General features: G+C 39.0%; 1 protein-coding gene across 1 annotated transcript in view; it reads left to right on the forward strand.

Annotated features, from left to right (window-relative positions):
• zfyve16 (zinc finger, FYVE domain containing 16) overlaps positions 1 to 23278 on the forward strand; it is a 32204-nt gene that overhangs the window by 6910 nt on the left and 2016 nt on the right. Inside the window, exons 5-18 of the mRNA XM_088355926.1 lie at positions 249 to 345; positions 3439 to 3615; positions 3703 to 3839; positions 3909 to 4116; positions 7217 to 7339; positions 10152 to 10307; positions 14583 to 14807; positions 14971 to 15053; positions 15260 to 15364; positions 16496 to 16646; positions 16729 to 16809; positions 18001 to 18163; positions 20280 to 20385; positions 21650 to 21826. Of these exons, the coding sequence (XP_088212052.1) occupies positions 249 to 345; positions 3439 to 3615; positions 3703 to 3839; positions 3909 to 4116; positions 7217 to 7339; positions 10152 to 10307; positions 14583 to 14807; positions 14971 to 15053; positions 15260 to 15364; positions 16496 to 16646; positions 16729 to 16809; positions 18001 to 18163; positions 20280 to 20385; positions 21650 to 21826 (1989 nt within the window). The remainder of the gene's footprint in view (positions 1 to 248; positions 346 to 3438; positions 3616 to 3702; positions 3840 to 3908; positions 4117 to 7216; positions 7340 to 10151; positions 10308 to 14582; positions 14808 to 14970; positions 15054 to 15259; positions 15365 to 16495; positions 16647 to 16728; positions 16810 to 18000; positions 18164 to 20279; positions 20386 to 21649; positions 21827 to 23278) is intronic.

Genomic DNA, 23278 nt, shown 5'->3' on the forward strand with positions numbered 1-23278 from the left:
CTGCCCAACCCTATCCTTTGTTTTTGAAGTCATGGTTTAATTTAGCATCTGTTTGTAAACATAGACCAGGGGATTGACGGCAGCATTGAGCATGAGGAAGCACTACTTCTTTTCCGCTGAGCTCCACTTAAGTCCTTTAAGGCTCCTAATTAAGAGCATTAAGAGGACCTTTTGGGATGTTCTATTGTTCCTGACACATATTTGCACACAGCCATTCACTATTCGTGGTTGGCTTGTTTGTGTCACAGGTGTACTGTGCTAGTTGCTGCAGCAGGAAGTGCAAGCTCAAATACTTGGAGAAGGAGGCGCGCGTGTGTGTCGTCTGCTTCAGCACATTACACAAAGGTAAGCAAAACATCACACACCTGGTTTAGCTGTGAACGGTTTTGGAGCGTCTCTGCAAATCCTCTCCGTTAATCATTTTTTTGAAGAAGGTATTCTCTGCTTGTGTGTGTGAACATCTTGTACAAAAGTGTTACTTTACTTGGTTTTGCACAACTGTGCAGGGGTGTGCTACTTTCGGTATTGGACGTAATATATTGTGTACATGTCACATGTCAGGAATTGTTCATCACAGGCATACCAGCTAGTCGCTACTATGTAAGCAAATATAGTGCATCTTAGCTTCTGGCCAAAAGATGACATTGATAACCATCAGCATTTGGTGACGTCAATCTAGCCTGACACAGCATATACAAATATAATTACGATACAAGTACAATATTTGTATTGCTTTTGAAAATAGATTTACAGTATTTTTTGGGTCACTACTTTGCAACTTTAAAATAATAATTTATGTTAAGACCTGCCTGTTTAGATGTAAAGGGTGGTTACTTTATGTTAATATTACCAAAGAAAACAAAAACAGACGTCAGGATAGTAGACCTTTTCACCTGTATCTGGTACACCTTTCTGGATGTTTGACACAACAGTAAAAATATTGATATCAAATATTTATGAAATGGCTTCCACAGTATTACTTCATTGCCATTTAAAAAACAATTTGTCTAAGTAGAAATGAGTGAGTCACTAAATATTTTTAGATCAAGTTTTTTCTCCACACTGTGCTTATGAATTTGCTGTGTATAAATATTCAACAGAACACAAGCCCTCAAAGAGTCCCTTTTGAGCCTTTTCTGAATAATGCATATTCCTTTCAACATTGACTATAGCCATTCATAGCCTGCTCTCAAGGGCAGATTCCACTTTCTGTCCCCTCTGCTGCAGTGAGAACATACACTAGGGCGTTTAAGGGAGACTAATGCTGGGCGCTGACATTTGTCCTTCAATTTCTTTGTGGGGGGCCGTGTGTTTTTATAAGCATTGTGTGACTGAGTCTGTGTTTGTCTCCTTGCATGTCTACTGTGATTGTGTATCTAATGAGTTCTTGCATCTGTTATGTCTCTTTTGTTTTTACTAATGCATTTGTTCATGTCTATTGAGATGTTTGTTATTTTTATACTGTATTTGTGAGTACTGATAGTTCTCTCGACTGTAACTGCCTGGTGTGTATTTTTTTTTCTTTTACTTTTCTTTGTGAGTCTTAGTTTCGCCTCCGTGTGACGCTAGTAGTCTAAATTAAGAATTAAGGGGGAAAAAATAAAAGCGTTAATCCATTTCCTGCAGTCGCTAGAGTGGAGCGACGTCATATTACCCCCACCCACCCGCTCTGCTCTAATACACTAGCTGTGCACAGCATAGCAAAGGCAACATCTCCCGCACATGCAGATATGCACAAAAAAAAACCTGCTTTATGGCTAGAAGACTTTCACTTGAAGATCAGTCAAATCAGTGGAGTGTCTGGACTAATATGCGATGGATGCATGTTGCATATGTGGAGGAGGCAATAAGGTGAGACAAATGTGGCTTGTCTGTGATAAAACTTTGACTTCTCCTGGAGAATATTTATTATGTGTGCCTTTCAAATTCTGTCCTCAAAGCCTGGTATGTATTTATCAGACATGGGACCAAGTCACACATGTGCAAGTCTCAAGTAAGTCTCAAGTCTTCACCTTCAAGTCCCAAGTAAGTCCCAAGTATTTTTTTCTTGGGCAAGTCAAGTCACAAGTCAAGTCCCGAGTCTTAGATTGCCAAGTCCAAGTCAAGTCACAAGTCATAAAAACAGCGACTCGAGTCGACTCGAGTCCAAGTCACTAAGTCTCAAGTCCCCATGTCTGGTATTTATCCCTGTCCTGCATTGATCACGCGTAATTTTTACACGCTGTCCCCAACCATGGGGCGTTGACATTTTATCAAAGCGACCATTTGCCATCTTTTGGGCTGACATCAGAAGGGGTTTGTTTGTGTTTTCCCTTTAAAGGTAATCCCTAATGAACATGTAAAATGTGAGGAAATAGTACATGGATTTTGCATAAAGCATATATATTTCACCCGTTTATTCCAATTATTTCCCGAGATAATGCATTTTGATGACAGCATGTCTTGTCTTTGTCATCCTGAGCTGTGAAGTCATCGGAGGAACACCAGCAGCCGACCAAGCTGAACGCCATATTGTTTTACGCGCTAATTAGTCGAAGAGGTTTTATGTGAAATTTTGCTAGTGTTTGTGGAGAATGCCTAGGCAATGTGTCGCAGGTGGGTACAGTAATGGTATGACAAAGGGTGAGCAACCAAAACGTGTTTTATTGGCAAAAAAACAAAACACAGAGAACCGCTATCTGGGGCCTAACCAGGACCGATTAACGAAAAGCACAGGCGCGGGCAGCCTTTGCAGCAAATTGCGAGGCTGGACAACCAAAAAACACGCAGTGAGAAGCTAGGCAAACCGAGGACCAACAACAAAAAGTGGCAACGGCTACAGCAACAAACCCGAAGCTGGCCGGTAATAAACAAACCAATGAACATGCCAAAACGGGCTAACGCTAGGCTAAGCGATCAAAATACATGCTTTAAGTAGCCAGGCTAATAGGGAAGCAACAACGAAAAGTGGCAACGGCTACAGCGAAAAACGCAAAGCAAGGGACACTGCAAAACCGGCGCCAAAGCCAGGCTTCCCAGCCAAACAACGTACAGTGGGCGGCCAAGGAGCTCCAAATGGGAGCAAATTGAACGAAAATGAGTGGTATGCAATTGTTTTCAACTAGAATTTCTGTCTGTTCTGCAGCTGTCCTCACATGGAGTGTTAATGTGGTTCACCATTTTGAAAGTGTTGTGTTCCTTCAATGATGTCCCAGCTCTACAACAAACAAGCCAGATTGGTCAACCTTTTGAGACCAAATTTCTAGACTCCCCCGTCCCACGGAATGTTTGTCAACATATTTGTATTATTTGTGGGAAAGCATTCTCCACATTCGGTGCCTGATTAAAAAATAATTTTTTTTTGAGAATACCTTTCAAACAAAGCTTAAAGTTTGAGATGCAGGCAAAATTGTCTTTTTGTTGGTGAATGACTTTTGTGTTGGTGGTTGTTCCCTGCAGCCCAGGCGCTGGTGCAGATGATGGGACCCACGGGTCCCAGCCCAAACCCAAACGTCCCATCCGAGTACTGCAGCACCATTCCGCCCCTGCAACAGGCACGGGCTGCCGGGACCCTCAACTCGCCGCCACCCACCGTCATGGTGCCCGTGTCTGCGCTCAAACAACCAAACAATGATGGTATGATGGCACACTCTCCACTTTTGACGTCCTTGGTGTCATACTAACGACCACTTTCATTTAGTATTTTCTCTGCCCTTGGTCCAGGCTGCCCCCGAGAACACAAGCGGGTTTGGTTTGCTGACGGCATCCTGCCCAACGGAGAAGTTGCAGACACCAGAAAGCTGTCAGTGCACGGACGTCGGAGCTCTCAGGACTTCGCCAGCACGCCGGAAGAAACGACAGTAAGCTTCAAGTGGGAATCGAGAGGGCCGCGTAGGCAATGACCCAACAGCTCTTTCTGTCTTCACCAGCCGGGCTCTGCAGCGTCACACAATGAAAACAGCAGCCGTCAAAACCCTATCGATCTGGAAGAGGTCCCGTCTCCCCCATGTGGCCCCTGGCACTACGCTCTTTTGGCAGGTTTAGGTTCTAAGGTGAAGAAAGCTCCAAGTCTGCTGCCTGACTCAGAAGCTCAACTTCCTCCTCTCCTCATCGCCACGGGAGAAGACTCATCTGGAGGTCTGTGTTTGTTAGTGTATATGCGCCAGTCTTTATTGCCCTTTCTTGTTTTGTCTCTGGCTTTCCTTTTTTTCTATTTGTTTCAACTAGTTGTTGCTAAAGCTCTATGTCAGTCTCATCTTTTCTACCTGTATCCCTCCCTCTGCTTTCTTCCCTGTTGGTACCCTCTACCTGATTTTTCATCGTTTTGTCTTTATTTACCTTTACGCTCTCTGTCTAGTTGTATATTATTCTTCAGTCCTCCTGCCAGGTTAAGTGTCTTTGTCTTGCTTAGTGTCTGTTTTTTCCCTCTCACCTAGACAAGTTGCACTCAACTCTTTTTTTTAATGTACAAGTTGTGAATTATTTGTAATCTAAGTATCAAAATATTTTTGTTGGTCAGGAATGTAAAAACAAAAACAAATTGGGGGAAAATAATTTGTGCTTATTTTTTCTGACTATGTTTGAACGTCTGGCTATGCTTTATTCCTATATGGAAAGAAAAAGATTAGTCACAAGTGCACACCATCAAATATCCAGTTAGATTTTTGAGGAAGAAATGTTGTGAAAGAAATATTTTTTCTAAGTAAGATTTTCTTGTTCTGTAGTCAGATAATTACTGGACTGTCTCAGAAAATTAGAATATTGTGATAAAGTTCTTTATTTTCTGTAATGCAATTAAAACAACAAAAATGTCATACATTCTGGATTCATTACACATCAACTGAACTATTTCAAGCCTTTTATTATTTTAATATTGCTGAATTTGGCTTACAGCTTAAGAAAACTCAAAAATCCTATCTCAAAATATTAGAATATCATGAAAAAGTATACGAGTAGGCTATTCAACTAATCACCTGAATCATCTAATTAACTCGAAACACCTTGCGAGGTTTCCTGAGCCTTAAAAACAATCAGCTTGGTTCAGTAAACTAAATCACAAGTATGGGGAAGACTGCTGATCTGACTGCTGTCCAGAGGACCATCATTGATACCCTCCATCAGGAGGGTAAGACACAAAAAGAAATTTCTCAAAGAGCAGGCTGTTCACAGAGTGCAGTTTCAAAGCATATCCACAAAAAGTCTGTTGGAAGGGAAAAATGTGGCCGGAAACGCTACACAACCAAGAGAGATGACCGCAGCCTTAACAAAATTGTGAAGAAGAGCCGCTTCCAGAATTTGGGGGAGCTTCAAAGACAGTGGGCTGAAGCTGGAGTCCAGGTATCAAAAGCCACAGTTCACAGACGTGTCCGGGAAATGGGCTACAATAGCCGTATTCCCATGGTCAAGCCACTTCTGAACTCAAGACAACGGAAGAAGCGTCTGACTTGGGCTATGGAGAAGAAGCACTGGACAGTTGCAGAGTGGTCCAAAGTCCTCTTTTCAGACGAAAGCAAGTTTTGCATTTCATTTGGAAGTCAAGGCGCCAGAGTCTGGAGAAAGGCTGGAGAGGAGCAAAATCCAAGTTGCTTGAAATCCAGTGTGAAGTTCCCACAGTCAGCAATGGTTTGGGGAGCCATGTCAGCTGCTGGTGTTGGTCCACTGTGTTTCATCAAGTCCAGAGTAAATGCATCTGTGTACCAAGAGATTTTAGAGCACTACATGCTTCCATTTGCTGAAAAGCTCTATGCAGATGAGGATTTCATTTTCCAGCATGATCTGGCACCTGCCCACAGTGCCAAAACCACCAGTAACTGGTGCACTGACCATGGCATCACTGTCCTTGATTGGCCTGCTAATTCCCCTGACCTGAACCCCATCGAGAATTTGTGGGGTATAGTTAAGAAAAAGATGAAAGACACCAGACCTGCAAATGCAAATGAGCTGAAGGCTGCTATCGAAGCATCCTGGGCATCAATAACACCTCAGCAATGCCACAGGCTGATTGCCTCCATGCCACGCCGGATTGATGCAGTAATCCGTGCAAAAGGATTCCCAACCAAGTACTGAGTGCATCAATGGACATTTTCAAATGTTTGATTTAGTTTTGCTGTTATAAAATTATTTTTTTACTTGGTCTGAGGAAGTATTCTAATATTTTGAGATAGGATTTTTGAGTTTTTTTCAGCTGTAAGCCAAAATCAGCAATATTCAAATAATAAAAGGCTTGAAATAGTTCAGTTGATGTGTAATGAATCCAGAATGTATGACATTTTTGTTTTTTTAATTACATTACAGAAAATAAAGAACTTTATCACAATATTCTAATTTTCGGACACAGTCCAGTATACTAACTGCAAATATTTTTCTTATTAATCAGTGCATTTTAAGTTATTTTTTGTAAGATAAAAAAAACAACAAAAACTCTTGGTTTATAATATTAAAAAGACAAAAGGGATGAATACAGTAAACTAATACTTCAAACAAGAAAATCAATCTGCTACAGAACAATACTTTTTTTCATCTTTTAAAAACTAGTCAAGTCAATTTAATTATTTGTAGCCCTAAATCACGAAGAGTCTCAAAGGGCTTCACAGATTATTACACTATATTACACAGACTATTTTTCAGAATATTATTATACATTCCCCTGCTCTGGAGCCGACGAGAAGAGTAGGTTATTCATATGCTATAGAGTAGAAGTGACATCTAAGGCTAACTGGGAGCCAATGCAGGTTAGCCAAAATTGGTGTGATGTGATGTGACTTTTTTGTCCTAGTTAAAAGCCTCGCTGCGGCATTTTGTACCAGCTGAAGAGACTTGATTCTAGACTCCGGGAGACCAGAGAGTAGTGCATTACAGTAATCGAGACGGGAGGTAACAAACGCATGAATTATAATTTCCGCATCCGACTGAGACAGTATTGAACGAATTTTAGCAATGTTACAAAGATGGAAGAAAGCGGTTCTAGTAATTTTAAACTACAAGTCATCTTTAGAGAGAATAGTGATTTTATCCTTTCTAATAAAAACAGATCAATTTTTATAATACTATTTTCTGAAAATGTGATCACCTTTTAAAATTGCTTTTAATTTCACTGCAAATGTTCTTTAACTTTATTCAAAATATTAAAGTTTCTTTGTGGTTGCCCCATTCGAGAACTACTCACCTAGACAATCACCTAATATTATACCTTTTAGTTAAACGTGTAATATGAGTATCTACTGCATTTGCTTTGCAGACTTGTTGGTGGAGGAAAGCCCCGCCCCCTGCCAGATTCGGCACCTCTTGGAAGAGGGGGGTCCTCGCCCTTTGACTTTTGTCCTTAATGCCAACCTGCTGGTCAACGTTAAGATGGTCACATGTGAGTCAAATTTGTGTAGTTTCCATGTGTTGCACATAGTAGTTTTTGATTGAGGACTGTAAAATAATTACAACTTGACACCTGTGGTGTCAAATGAGAATTCTCTCAGTGTTTCCCATACAATAATGTCAGACCCGAGAGTGTGGACAGCCTAGGGGTCACCTTGGAAGTAAATATTGTACAATTCAAAAGCATCAATCTGGTGCATTTTTAGAGCAAAGTCAAGAAACTATATCTATTATGAATTTGTGCTCTTGTAAACTATTGAATCATATACACTACCGTAGATTCCAGATTATAGAACGCACCTCATTATAAGCCGCATCCAGTACATTTTTTAAAGGAAAAAACATTTGTACACACATAAGTCGCACCTGACTATAAGCCGCATGTGCCCACAGTTTTTATAATATACGATACCTTAACGTTGCGACGGCCAAAGGCGGGCCGGTCCGCTGGACCTTTGACAAACAAACACGTGTCTGTCACTGAAGTACGTGCAACACATCATTCGAAAGCTTACATTCTTAGCTTTCAAGATATACTCATCAAAGAAACATCGCGATCAGTCTGAAACAAGATACCCGAAAACGATCAAGCTGGTGTAACTCGCCATTAGGTCCCTTGGCTGTCTTCAAATTCTTTGAATGTCCGCAAAAATGGCTCGTTACTTCAAAGATGATCCCTAGAATTCAACCGTGTAAAATATTTACTCCCAAACACACAATACTGCCGACAAATAGAATTCCGCCTAAAACTTTTCATTGGACGTTGCTTCTTGTAATCTGTTCTTTTTGCCACATTATTTCCGTTACGAATAAACAGACTCTTAAAATTATTCCCAGTATAAGAGTTTGTTTGACACTTTTTCCATGATGAGGGTCTGTTTATGCTTGTTTTATTCATGCGCAAAGTTATATTAAACATGTGTCTTCCTTGACACGCTTATCCCACGTGTCTCACTCTTACATTTTACTGCTCGGGCATCCCTGGCTGCTGAAAGAAAAAAGGCATAAATTAGCCGTATCATCGCATAAACCGCAGGTTTAAATGCTTGTGACAAAAGATGCGACTTAAAGTGCGCAATTTACGGTAGTTATGAAAGGCATTGACACAGCAAACAAGTCACACCCATTAAGCATGGTAAACGAGACGGGAGAAATTTTTTCTCATCTAATTGGACTAAAAATAACCAGTGTTGTTCCGATGCCGATACGGTACTATTCTAAGATATCGTGTTGGCGAGTAAACAGACAAAATAACCCATATGAGTTTTAAATGTAATTAAATTTAATACTCATAAGTGACTTGGTAAATTACAGTAATAAATATCATTTTCGCTGCTTTTGTGATTGCTGCTATCTATGACTGGATGCTGGTGTCTCTTCAATGGTTTACAGGAGGTTATTGCATACCTGTCAAACTCAGCCGATTGCTCCTCTTATTAATGATTGTTATTCCATTGTTAAGCAATAATAAACCCTACAAACACAACTTAGCACCTATTTACTTGCAGCAAGACAGACTTTGTAGAACAAAAACATTTTTTAACGTTTTTATACAGCATACACAATTTAAAATGATCACAAACTATGTGGAAATATAGGGAAAACCCTAACCCCTAACCCTAAGTTTACGGTGGTTTTAATGTAACGCACAACTTGTTAGTGAATGGAATTCTGATTATTTTTAGAGAACAGGCTCTATCAGCTTGGCTTACTGCAGAGAGCTGGCCATTTAGGCTCCCAAACACCTCTTCATATTTTTGGGTGTTGATTATATTACCGATAATAATGTAACATTATGCATGAAATGAATGAATAAATGTATTATACCATGGGACAGCACAGCACGGCAGCTCAATGGTTAGCGCGTGTGCGGCACAGTATAAGGGCATAGGATCAAACCTTCCTGTATGGAGTCTTCATGTTCTCCCTGTGCTTGCGTGGGTTTCCTCCGGGCGCTCTAGTTTCCTACCACATTCCAAAAACATGCATGTCAGGTTAATTGGCCGGTTCAAATTGTCCCTAGGTGTGAATGAGCGAGTGAGTTGTCTGTCCCTGTGTGCCCTGCGACTGGCAGGCAACCAGTTCAGGGTTTCCCCTGCCCACTGCCCAAAGATAGCTGGGATGGGCTCCAGCGCCCCCGCCACCCTACTTAGGATAAGCAGTGCAGATAATGGATTGATGTATTATACTACTGAATTACACTTGCCTTTATTTTTTGACACTACAGTGAACTTTTAACTAAATCAGTTTTTTATACTAAGCAACTTCAAAGTCAAACAACATAGAATCCCTTCATTGCTATGAAAAACTATTATTAACAATAACTTTTAACCATTTACAATACAACATTTAATCAGTGTAAGCTGAAACAACACAGAACCTTTGAAAAACATGCAAAAATATTAATTAAAATGCTTAAAACAATAAGAAATATCAGTCTCTTCTGAATAATAGCATTTAGTAACACTTTGCTTTAGAGCTACCAAAACTCGCATATTAACCAATCAACCAATTAACCTAAAGTGAGTGAGAGGACAGCGAAAAGTGTGCAGCAAACAAAGCACACAACGGCGTTTGCAATCTTTTTGAAATTAGATATCTTGAGGTTATTTTGATTTACTTCAAATGTATATATATATATATATATATATATTTGAAAATATATGTATTAATCATTCATATTAATCATACAAGTTAATGACACCATGGCAGGACCAATTAGACGCTAGCGCCTGACTAATAGGAATGGAAACACTGGCTCTGTTATGTACTCCTTGTGATTTCTGACTGTTGCTTGTCATCAGACAGCGGACGTCCATGCTGGTGCTTTGGCTCCAACGGGCTACAGGCTCTGGGCCAGAGAGAGCTGGTCTTCCTCCTGGAGTGCATCCCAGAAGACAAAACTCTCCCGGGAGAACTCTTTACGCTTTTTCTCAGCATTCAGCAGGACGCACAGAGAGGCAAGTGACACTTGTGAATCTTGGTAGGCATGGCAATCTCATCCCATTTTGGGAGATTTTTGTAACAATTCAAGTCTAAAATGTTCTACGTTTGGTCATAAATAACTAAAAATGTGTTCATATTTTTGTTAGTGAAAGCTATAAATGAACCATTGTACAACTTCTTGCCAACATAACTCTTTTTACTGTACAGTGAAACCTCGGTTCTCGACCATAATCCGTTCCATTTCTTTGTACGAAAACCGATTTGTACGATCACCGAAGTCGTTTTTTCCCATTAAAAGTAATGTAAAATTGTTTTAATCCGTTCCAACACCCTAAATGTTTACCACGAAAGTAAACATGAAGCTAACCCAGGCTAATCGTACGTTCGCGTTAGCGTAATCTTCCCTATGAAAGATTACGCTAACATGAACGTGTAAAAATAAAAAAATCAGGTCGTTTACACGTCATTTAGCACCCGGGTCTCCATAACAAGTGGTGAGCAGTTAAAGGATAAATAAAGGAATTATGAGTATGATTTCTTACCTTGGCGGTCGTCTGCAGAAGCCATGCTGTATTCCTGAAAGAAGGGAAACTCGCACACCTTCTTCATATTTTGCTATTATTTCTTTCTTAAATGCAATAGTTGTACGCACTACTCCTCTTTTTTCACCTGTAGCAACTTTGCTGCTTGCACCAACCTTCTTCCGAGGCATAATTAGGAGTTAAAACACTCCCTTCACTGCTTTTGAAAAACTAAAGCAGACAAGGCGTGCGCGTTGCCGTGACAACAGTTCTTCACGAGGGGTGGGGGCAATCTACACTCGTACGCCGCTCAGCATCGCCCCTAGCGTACCGGCGTTCGAACTCCAATTTTTTGAACGAAAAGCGAAGCAAGAATTTCTCAATTTTTGGTCGAGAACCGATTTGTTTGAACTGAGAGGCGTTCGAAAACTGAGGTTCCACTGTATAACAATATTTGATTATCTGCAATATAGATTTTTTTTTAATTGGGATAGAAAATCCGATTTGCTGAAATAACACCAAATTAATGAGTCAAGTTTATATATGTTGGTATCATTTGTTCGTGTATAACACGCACCCTGTATAAAATTTTGTCTCAATTTTCTCAGCTCAAACTAACCATTGTAACTTACAAACACTGGTGAATAGGTGTGACCATGATTAAAATCACTTATTGACAACATAAACTATAAACACCAACATAAATTTAACAATATATTTTCTTAATGTCCTTGGAAGTCCAATTCATTTTAAGACACACCAATTAGATTATTTCCTAATTGTGCTTTTTGCGTTAATTTACATAAATCAAGACAACTTTGAATTTTGTCTATTCACAAACATTTGTCACGGTTACCCTGATTCAAAATAATGTGATGAGATAAAATCGAACACCTTTCTTATGTCATCTACTGGACTGTCTCAGAAAATTAGAATATTGTGATAAAGTTCTTTATTTTCTGTAATGCAATTAAAAAAACAAAAATGTCATACATTCTGGATTCATTACACATCAACTGAACTATTTCAAGCCTTTTATTATTTGAATATTGCTGATTTTGGCTTACAGCTGAAAAAAACTCAAAAATCCTATCTCAAAATATTAGAATACTTCCTCAGACCAAGTAAAAAAATAATTTTATAACAGCAAAACTAAATCAAACATTTGAAAATGTCCATTGATGCACTCAGTACTTGGTTGGGAATCCTTTTGCACGGATTACTGCATCAATCCGGCGTGGCATGGAGGCAATCAGCCTGTGGCATTGCTGAGGTGTTATTGATGCCCAGGATGCTTCGATAGCGGCCTTCAGCTCATTTGCATTTGTAGGTCTGGTGTCTTTCATCTTCTTCTTAACTATACCCCACAAATTCTCGATGGGGTTCAGGTCAGGGGAATTAGCAGGCCAATCAAGGACAGTGATGCCATGGTCAGTGCACCAGTTACTGGTGGTTTTGGCACTGTGGGCAGGTGCCAGATCCTGCTGGAAAATGAAATACTCATCTCCATAGAGCTTTTCAGCAGATGGAAGCATGTAGTGCTCTAAAATCTCTTGGTACACAGTTGCATTTACTCTGGACTTGATGAAACACAGTGGACCAACACCAGCAGCTGACATGGCTCCCCAAACCATTGCTGACTGTGGGAACTTCACACTGGATTTCAAGCAACTTGGATTTTGCTCCTCTCCAGCCTTTCTCCAGACTCTGGCGCCTTGACTTCCAAATGAAATGCAAAACTTGCTTTCGTCTGAAAAGAGGACTTTGGACCACTCTGCAACTGTCCAGTGCTTCTTCTCCATAGCCCAAGTCAGATGCTTCTTCCGTTGTCTTGAGTTCAGAAGTGGCTTGACCATGGGAATACGGCTATTGTAGCCCATTTCCCGGACACGTCTGTGAACTGTGGCCTTTGATACCTGGACTCCAGCTTTAGCTCACCGTCTTTGAAGCTCCCCCAAATTCTGGAAGCGGCTCTTCTTCACAATTTTGTTAAGGCTGCGGTCATCTCTCTTGGTTGTGCAGCGTTTCCGGCCACATTTTTCCCTTCCAACAGACTTTTTGTGGATATGCTTTGAAACTGCACTCTGTGAACAGCCTGCTCTTTGAGAAATTTCTTTTTGTGTCTTACCCTCCTGATGGAGGGTATCAATGATGGTCCTCTGGACAGCAGTCAGATCAGAAGTCTTCCCCATACTTGTGATTTAGTTTACTGAACCAAGCTGAGTGTTTTTAAGGCTCAGGAAACCCTCGCAAGGTGTTTCGAGTTAATTAGATGATTCAGGTGATTAGTTGAATAGCCTACTTGTATACTTTTTCATGATATTCTAATATTTTGAGATAGGATTTTTGAGTTTTCTTAAGCTGTAAGCCAAATTCAGCAATATTAAAATAATAAAAGGCTTGAAATAGTTCAGTTGATGTGTAATGAATCCAGAATGTATGACATTTTTGTTTTTTTAATTGCATTACAGAAAATAAAGAACTTTATCACAATATTCTAATTTTCTGAGACAGTCCAGTATATCAGTGTTTCCCAATCTTTTTGGAGCCACGGCACACTTTTTTGTTATAAAAATCTTGAGGCACATTTTGTTTTTTTAATTCCAATTTCAGATTATACTACGGTATATTTTAACCTGTGTATCAAGATTAACTATATATTTTTCCTTTTTTTTAGAAAACTTGCATGCACTTAAGATAAGCAAAAAAATCAGTCAGTGAAGTATTTTTTTACCATATTCTAATTATTTTGTTAATTTTTTGTAATAAAAAAAATATTAAATCGGCAAATTCAATCTTTTTACCTTCGTTCATATAAAATATTGCAGTACAATCTTAGACGGCTTCGTACAACAAAAACGGTTAATAAATATACAGTTCTACCTCATGAACAGATAATTAGAATATAAAAACAGAATGAAAAAAGTAAACTGCCACGACCTAATGATAAGGATAAATGGTAGTTACTTGGCTGGTCACCGGAAGAAAGCAATGGTATTGAGCAATGGCATGCTTTTTTGCAAAGATAACATTGGTCAATCTCCTACGGTACACTACACAGAGCATCATGGCACACCATTGTGCCCCGGCACACTGGTTGAAAAACACTGATATCTAGCACAAGTGGTGAGGATTTAACACTTTCACCGCAGCACCCTGTGTTCCATTCCCGTTGCATCCAATATTTACTGATTGTGGTCAGATATTTTTTTACTGATTGCACAAAATATGGTAAAGTTTTACACACTTACCTCTGTTGTTAATCACCCTAAAATAATTCACAAAAAAAAATAGAAATTCTTTTTACTTCTTTTGCAGCTAGATGTTGAGTGTTTCCACAGGGTTTCTTTATTTTTAAATCATAGACTGTCAGACATTTGAGGCAATTAAACACATTTTCAATATTCACATAATATTGCACTTGTATTCATCAATGATGTAAAGTGAGTTTGCCACAGAAAGGTATCCATCCTTTGGGCCTTCTTTCAGTATTTTGATTAGCACTAGAATAAAATTGTTGCACAAAATATCCCTGACTCTCAGACAGTGTTATTATAGAATGGAACCATTAGGTCATTAAGTAAGTGTACACCAATATCCTCTTTTTCACGGTCAAACTTAGGGTTAAGCAAAACCAGATGCTCATCCACTTATCCCTGCTGAGCAAATGTAATTGACACAATATACTGGTCCATAGCAGTAAATGAATAAAGAAGCTACTGTATGAATAATTTAGTTTTTGTTAAAAAAAGGAATGTTATCTCACAGGCAAGTTTGTGGACGAGCTGGACAACGTTACTTTCACCAACAGTTTCCTGGGCAGCAAAGATCACGCCGGAATGCTCTTCTTCTCTCCCACCTGTCAACCACTTGAGGGTCTTGCTCTCCCCTCCCATCCGTTCCTCTTTGGCGTTCTCATCCAAAAGCTAGAGGTCCCCTGGGCTAAGGTGTTCCCCCTCAGGCTGCTTCTGCGACTAGGGTCCGAATACAATGGTGGGTAAATGTGAAGTATTGAGTCATTCAAGTTCATCAGTAACTTGACAATAATAAACTTCACTATAAAAAAAAAAAAAAAAGCATAGATATCAGCAAGGGGGGAGACCTTAAATAATTTTAAAAATAATCTTATGTGATGAGTGTCTTTTTTTCTTTGCAGTATACCCCACAACACCAGTTAGTGTGCGTTTTCGGGAATCTGTGTATCGTGAGACTGGGCACACCATCATGAATCTCCTTGCTGTGAGTCCTAAACCTTTTTTGGTTATTTATTTCCATAACGCAGGCAGACATATACAACGTTCCATTAAAAAGGCACTCTGTTTTTGAATGCTCAATTAACTTCGAGTGAATTTGGGGCAATGCAGTTGCTAGGTACAGTGTTTATAACAACGAATGGGATAAGAGAAGACTTAATACCACTTGTGGTCTCCTGTATTTGAACTCAGGATCTGAGGAACTACCAGTACAGCTTGTCCTCTGTGGAAGGTTTGAGGATCCACATGGAGATGGGTCACAGCTACATCGACATTCCAAAAAGCAGCTTTAATGAGGTGAGATTTGCAAAATGCTCCACTTTAATAGACTATGTAGAGGGACATTAAATCCTGTAATACAAGCCAATACGTTTTACCAGATTTTAAACCCTGCAGCCTTAATTACAATTTAGCTCCTTCATTTTGTTGGTGTGCGCTCGCAATACTCTATAAATCCCAAACACCACTTTGACGACGCCCTTCGAGATATGTTAGTCCATGTTTGGGATAACATTCATGTAAAACATAACAAGTTAATTTACAACATACTTGCAATATTTAATCTTTTTTACCCACAAATCATGTCTTCAATTTATACATCCAAATTGAACAGCAGTGTTAGGTTATCTATCAAATTTCCGTATCATCGGCGTTAGTATCAGGTTGCTGAGTGATAACAAGCTAAAGCAATTTGGTCAGGTACGTCAACCATCATTGACAACGTAAAAAGACAACATCCACGTCTATGTTGCAATCTGGCACTATTCTCTGTATGGTTGCGTTGACGCTGTTGTCTAGAGATATAGGGCTCACATTTTACACGACGCAGCCCTCATTTGGGTTTCCATTTGGCGCAGTCGTAAATATGTGCTCATCTTTATAATGTTGTGTAAATCAGGGTCATATAAACTCCTTATCAGTAGATGAATATACCGTAAATCCCTGCTAATGCGAGTTTACACCTGCCATTTCACACCACAGAAAAATACAGTCTTTACACAGCATGATCAAATGCAGACAGAGCAACGAATACATGAGATGGATTTTATGGACCAACCCACTAAAGTGAAGCGCTTTGGGTTTAATTAAAAATGCTGCTAATTAAGCATTGGAAGGAATATTATTACTCGAAGTCGTTTTTTTTGTTGTTGTTTTTTTTCAAATGTGAACACATTCTACTATGTCTGGTTTAAACTTCACAATTCTCTTATCCAATATATTTGAGTAGTGGAATTGTTTTCCTCATTTGGGTTGCGGCTTTTCATTAGGGTGTGAAGGTCTGCCCTGAAGTCGGACATCTTAAGAAACCAGTGCTCTAGCGTTTACATTGCCATTCGTGCCTGCCCTTATTCCCTCCAACAGATGACACGCTCAGAATAATAACACCAATTAATGCTACCCCACTTGTGTCAATTTTGTACTTGTTAGGTTCAAAAGGTGTTGAGTGGCGCCAACGAGCACGTGATCAGCATCGGAGCCACCTTGAGTTCACAGGCCGACTCGCACCTAGTGTGTTTCCAAAACGAGGACGGCAGCTACCAGACACAAGCCAATAGCATGCCCAATAAAGTCCGCACAGGTATGTGCCCTCAGTGAGCTTTTATCCTATACGTTTGCCAAGCTACGTGTCTCCAGTGGTAAATCTTGTTTTTTGCTTATAGTGACGGGAGCCAGCTTTGTGGTCTTCAATGGTGCACTAAAAGCTTCGTCTGGGTTTATTGCCAAGTCCAGCATCGTAGAAGGTGAAACCTTCTTTCCCTGTGCACTTTTATCAAACAAAAATGTTATTCATATATATATTTTTTAAATTTTTTCAAATAATAATCCATTGGTTATTGCTGTAATGGGGACAATAACTCCCCACGAGAAGTGAAAATCCGCTAAGTAGTGTTGCACTTTTATTAAGTCCTCAAGTCAAACTTACCCCGACATAACGTCTTTACTGACTGAGAATATACAATGGTATCAAAATAACAGCTCTAGATCTACAAATAAAAACAGAACACACGATTGCAGTTGATTAAATTGTCTTGTTTGTTATTGTTATTACATAAAAGTACAACAAATTTGGAGGGCGAGGAAGACTGCGATTTTGAGAGCGGCTCGCAGGCTACACACTACCATTGGGTACCCTCAGATTGAGCCAGGTCCCCGCGATGATTATAGAGTACAACTGTCCTGAATGTAGTGGTTATCGATTGTGATCACCATTTCTTTGTACTCTTCTGATTTTCCTCGAAGTCTGATTTAAAGCCTCTAGCTGTCGCAATGCTCCCTTTTGGTTTAGAAGAACACAGCACCTGCCCCACTGCTGGGCTGACATTATACACCAGCCTATCACAGTCACGCACACAGTCACACCCATCAAACAGACAAATCCCTTCTAACCCTCCCCTGTGATAGCATTTTCTGTGTGCTGTGTGCTGCAGACAACAATTCACGATACATTGATATCAATGACAATACAGACAATTCAATTCAAAATGCTCAAAGCTGTGAACCAGCAATAACTGAAGTAGCGAGAGATCTGTCTACCAATAAATAAATGGTCACATACTGTGTGTTGACTGGGCTTCGCATTTACGGACAAAATATTTCAAATATGATTTGAACAATGTTTTCATAAAAGTCAAGTTATGTTTATATGTATAGACCTTAATCACAAGGAGTCTCTCTTTTCTCCTAAGCATTCTGAATTTTAGGCCAAATAAAAGATTGTCAGGATAGTTTGGCAAAATATTTACAATGTAGTGCCCAAGTTCTTATAGTATTGCAATGAAAAAAATAGTTCATCAAAACAATAAAATGATGCAATAACATTTTGCAGCAACATATGGTGCTAATGCTAGTAGCTAGCACACCCTTAAAAACTGCTCACCTTAACCTAAATAACACTCTCCCCTATCTTTATGCTCCTTTTTTCACACTTTTAGATGGTCTCATGGTGCAAATGCCTCCAGAGACCATGGAGGCTCTGCGTACAGCCCTGCGGGAGCAGAAAGACTTCAACATTGCTTGCGGGAAGACAGATGAGACAGATGTCCGAGAAAATGTCACTGTGCGATGGATTGACTGGATTCCGACTGTCAATCCCGGGTAACAATCCAAATGCACAACTAAATATGTTTCACTTAAATAACTTGGCATATACAATGACTTTATTCCTCTTTTTTTCTTTAATACAAGCTAACTAGACAATTGTATTTGAATGTGCCCCTGGTCCACAAAAACATGTTAACAGAATTAAAGACTTCGGACGAATTTTAAGTCAAGTAAAACATACTCAATTACTCAATTATATTGCTTATAACCTGATCAATTTAAAGTTTAGTATACACTTTAAATACGGAGAGAAGATATCATGGGGGAGGGGGGGTATTTTGTAAGGCTTATTGTTCTATATTCTTTATCAATTATCCATTATCCGTTATCGGTCAAACCATAATACGCTACAAAGCCAAGGGGCCGAGACACTTGCGCTCAGCCAAGAGGCTGAGTCAAGGTCCTAGCCACAGAGCCAAGCAGCGATCAGTGCAGGACAGGGATGAGTAGCCTTCGGATAAGAAAGTCCAACCTGTTGTAAAGGCCCTTCCTTGAGCCCTTTCTTTTTATTACATCTCCTATGTTACAAAAACCTGATGCGCTTTAAAGAGTGTGGAAATCAAAGGACCACAACATGATTGGACAATGTTGTCATGTCAAACAACAGTGTGCACTAATAGTCAATATAGCTAACTGGCATTCAATTAAATCTCCTTTGCAGGTGTCCAATACGACCAACAGGATAAACTTCTCATAGCCCGGGGAAAATTAGCAAACAAATCTTAAAGGGAAAGTGTGAATTATTTAGTGCCTACTAGTGGCAAAAAAAACTCAATTCATTTATTTTAAAAAAATATATACTTGTAGATTAAAATACAGACGATGCCCTACTTACGAACGAGATAGCTTTCGGACGATCTTTCGTAAGTGAATTTGTAAGTTGCTTCAGTGTTATATTTTTTATGTTTTAGGTTTATATAAGTATGTTTAAGGCTTGTATAGTTATTGTTTTGTACTTAAAAAAAATAACATTTCATAAAATAATATGCTGTATAAAGATAATACTAAGTTTAACTTACTTTTGGAAGATGAGCTTCAATATTTAGGCGACTTGTTCCTCTGTGGTAAAAAGTGGCCGAAAAAAAACGACCCAACCATTTTCTCAACCGCATCAAGCTTTCTTATTCCACTTTCGTTTCAAGAGAAACGGCTCGCCTCTTCTTTACACTTTACACCAACCATATTGAATGGATGCAAATGTCAAAGTTCTTAGTGCGGTAGAGAATGTTTCCACACGATATAGGAGAAGAGGAAGCAGATTTTTTCTCATCCGGGTGGATGGTGTGTGACCTCTCACAGCGCCACACACTGGTAGCGGCGGAAAGAAGCACTACAGTGCTGTCCTGTATTCGTAAAAACGTGCACACAATACAAAGTCTAACTTACAACAATGTGCGGATATTTTTCGACATCCACAAAAAATGTTAGTATCTTCCGTTTTTCGTAAGTCGACTGGTTGTAAGTTAGGGAGCCCTCTGTATTGGTATTTATTTTTCATAACATGAGCCTCACTTGAAGGGAGCTGACATAATGTTGGCCAACTTGCTGTTACAAGTACGCAAAAACCTCAATAAGGCTGGGCAAAAAAAAAGTGAAATAGTGAGCTTGAGTCTCTTTGAGTAGTTTGTATTCTTCCTTGTGTTTTTTAGCACTTGTTAGTTGCACTACGCCATACAGGGACATCTAGTTGGCAAATTATACACACTGCCACTTTAAGTAAATCAACTAGACAGAAAATGATTTTCAAACATACGAGCGCTAAAAAAATGTAATGTATAAGACATTGCTGAGCTTCTTTTGTCGCCTGCAACAATGTTGTTGTTTTTTTTTTAAATATTTGCAATTATATTTTGTTCATATATCAAAGTGTGTAAATGAACTATTTTATGCTTAAGGAAACAATTAAAAACAAATCTAAACAAGTCCACTAATGTTTTTGATTTGTTAAAAACAAAACATTGATTTAAGTCTGCTTGACGATTGAATCTTTCAGTGGAAATAAATGGTTTAAGTGAAGTCAAACTTTTTATTTATTAGCTAAATATAATTTTTAGATTTTATTGGCACTAATTAACTATCAGTCGGACCCTCACACTAACTTCCTGTCCAGAATGAGCAGTGGCGTGGATGGACGGAGTCTTGAGGGCGTGCACAGCGTGAGGATGCAACAGGATGCCGAGTTCGAGTGTGACGGACGGCTCATCAGGTGTTCTGAGGTGACGCGATCTTGTGAATTGCCACGTGCATTTAGTTACAATTACTAATGACTTAATTTAAAATCTACTTCGGTTACCCCCCGGGATTACTGACACCAAAAAGTAGCGCTCTATTCAAAAAGCCCTCGTGCTGCCTACTGTTGGCTACTGGTGACACACAGCCAAATATGTGCTTATAACAGGGTTCATACAGGTGCTTGAAATCCTTGAAGATGCTGGAATTTTAATGTTGTGTTTTCAATGTTTGAATAGTGCTTGAAATTTAGGTGAAGTGCTTGTAAATGCTTAAAATTGTTGCCATGTTTCTCAACAAGTGTAGTTTAAAATGATACAGGTACTGTCCTCTGGTGGTTCGTTTTGCTTTTGCATTTCTTCTTCCCTCGTGATTAATGGAAGCTGGCATTAGTTTGTATTGCATTGTCCTTTATGGCCCCCTAAGAACCACGTCTAAGAGACAGGTGCTTGCTACACCTAGATTGGGCACTATGAAATGGGATTTAGTGCAAAGATTACGTATCGTTTATGGATTTATGATCGGCCGTGTTAAAATTTAAGGTGCGTTCCTCCGTGGTAAATTGTATCAGAAAGAACTTACTCTAACTGAATTGTAAGATTCATATTGGCTTCATTTTTATCCAACACATAAAGGGAAGAGATTTGTCTCAAAACATTGGCAATTTACCCAATAATTAAAAACCCTGTCTTGATGAATGCACAAGCAAGATTTAAAATCACATATGTGAATAACAGAGATCTCCAAAACACATGATTCGCACAAGATTTCTTATTTTAATGGTACTGGAGAAATTGTAAAATTGTCTTTCGAAATCATTAAGTGCTTGAATTTGGCCATTCAAAGGTGTATGACCCCAATTTCAGTATTTTATTTCGTAGTTGTATATTTGAGATGGGAGTATATACGGTAGGCATAATATTTGTACGAGGAGAAATTCAGCGTACTCTTATTCTGTGGCACCATAATTTCATTCAATTGTACTTTGTAGGTACATATAAACATGCCCCCTCGTTATCGCTCGCAGACGAAGGGTTTCATATAACAATATGAGTGTTGGAGAATTATTCAGCAATTGGAGAACATTGCAAATCATTATATGCATTCAAAAAGTGTAAAAACTCGTTACAGTACTGGTTACAGAGAAAAGTAATTGCATCCCAGGAAGATGTTTCCTTGCAACACATTAGTCCCAACTCTGGCTATGTGAGCTCATAAATCTCCCCATGATTAACAGAGGCATACTTGCAGGTCTTCTACCATCCAAAGTCCGCTGGCTGCAGCCTGGCGTCCGTGTTGCCTTCGTGTGCCGCCTTTCAGAAGGAGATCGCCATGGCTGCCTGTGGTGCTCTGACCCGCCATCTTGCCGTGCTTGCCGCCAGCGGCGTCAATTCTTTTAGCCTGCGCGTGTCCACGCACGAAGACATGGTTTGTTTTATTTTTGTTTTTGTTTTTTCCATTTGTGTTGTGAGGCCGAGGGAAGAAAAGCTACTGGACTCGTTCTAGTTTTGATAAGGGGCAAAAATACAGGGTTCCTGCAGATCTTTGAAAGTCTTAAAAGTCATTAAATTGCATTATTCAAAAAATAGAGCATTATTAAAATGACTTCAATTGAATTTTCAAAAGTCTTAAAATTGTGACCACATTAATAAGATCAAAACAGTGATGTGATTTCAGTCGGGCAAGTCAGAGACGTCCACTCTGGACCATGGGAAAGTGTAAATTTAATGAGAAAGTCACTGTCCGATGAACGTTTTTCGCCATGCAATTTTTTTTTCAATTGTGGTTTTTTTTGTCGACTTGGTCTTAAACGGGATTTCTAAAAGTCTTGAATTTAACTTGCCTTAAGCTGTATCTACCTCGGTAAAATAAATACCAAATTCAAAATTAATTTGATTGATAGTCTTTAATTTAATGAACAATGGAAAAGACACTAGACATCATCTAACGTAAATTGGTTTCTGATTAGAAATTCTAATCACGGTAAATCTTAGTTTAAAGGGACAGTGTGTATTATTCAGTGCGTCCTGGTGGTACAAAAACTTTTTCAGTTAAAAAAAAAAAAAAAAATACAAAAATACATGAACTATCATTTACCAATGTTAATATTTATTGAAAAATCATTGTTTGAGAAATTTGTATTTATTTTAAACACCGGGATTTTAAATTGTTCAAGAGGGGGAAAAAATGCCCTAAACTCGTCGTGTTTTTTTTTTTTTTTTTTTTTGTCCAATGTGAATCACACCGTCACATGGTTGAGTCAAATCGAAGGTTTTCTTTGAAAAGGAGAGAATTGGTTTTCCAAAGAAAATTTCCACGATCGTTTTTTTATCGAAACTTTATTGTGACCGAGAAGGGATCATTGGTCGCAAATTAAAAAAAATGTTTTATTCAAAAAATTAAGTTATTTGATCAAATTTACTACAAAGTGTTTCCAATCAGTTTTGATATTTTATTTAAATGTTGAATTATCCATGGTTCGTACGGGTGCTTGAAATCCATGAAAATGTTTGAATTTAATATTGTGTTTTCAAGGGTTGTAAAGTGCTTGAATTTTAGGTGAAGCACTGAAAATGCTTGAAATTGTTTCCCAACACGTCTGCTTAAAAATGACGGTGACACTGCTCTGTGATGGCTTTGCATTGCCATTGCATTTATTTTCCCTTGTGATTAACGGCAGCTGCGATTAGTTTTTATGGCAGTCTTATGAAGCATCATCGCCCCCTACGGGTAGCGCCCAAGTGGACTGGTGCACGCTACACATAAACAGGCCACTAGGAAATGTGTATTAGTGCAAAGATTACTTATTAGTTATGGACATTTATTATGGTCCATGCAAAACATTAAGGTAGCGTTTCCCAGTGGTACATTTTTAAGGGG

Source organism: Urocampus carinirostris, chromosome 16 (assembly GCF_059441175.1).
Source record: "Urocampus carinirostris isolate Australia breed hairy pipefish chromosome 16, RoL_Ucar_1.0, whole genome shotgun sequence".
In the NCBI taxonomy this organism is placed as follows: Eukaryota; Metazoa; Chordata; class Actinopteri; order Syngnathiformes; family Syngnathidae; genus Urocampus; species Urocampus carinirostris.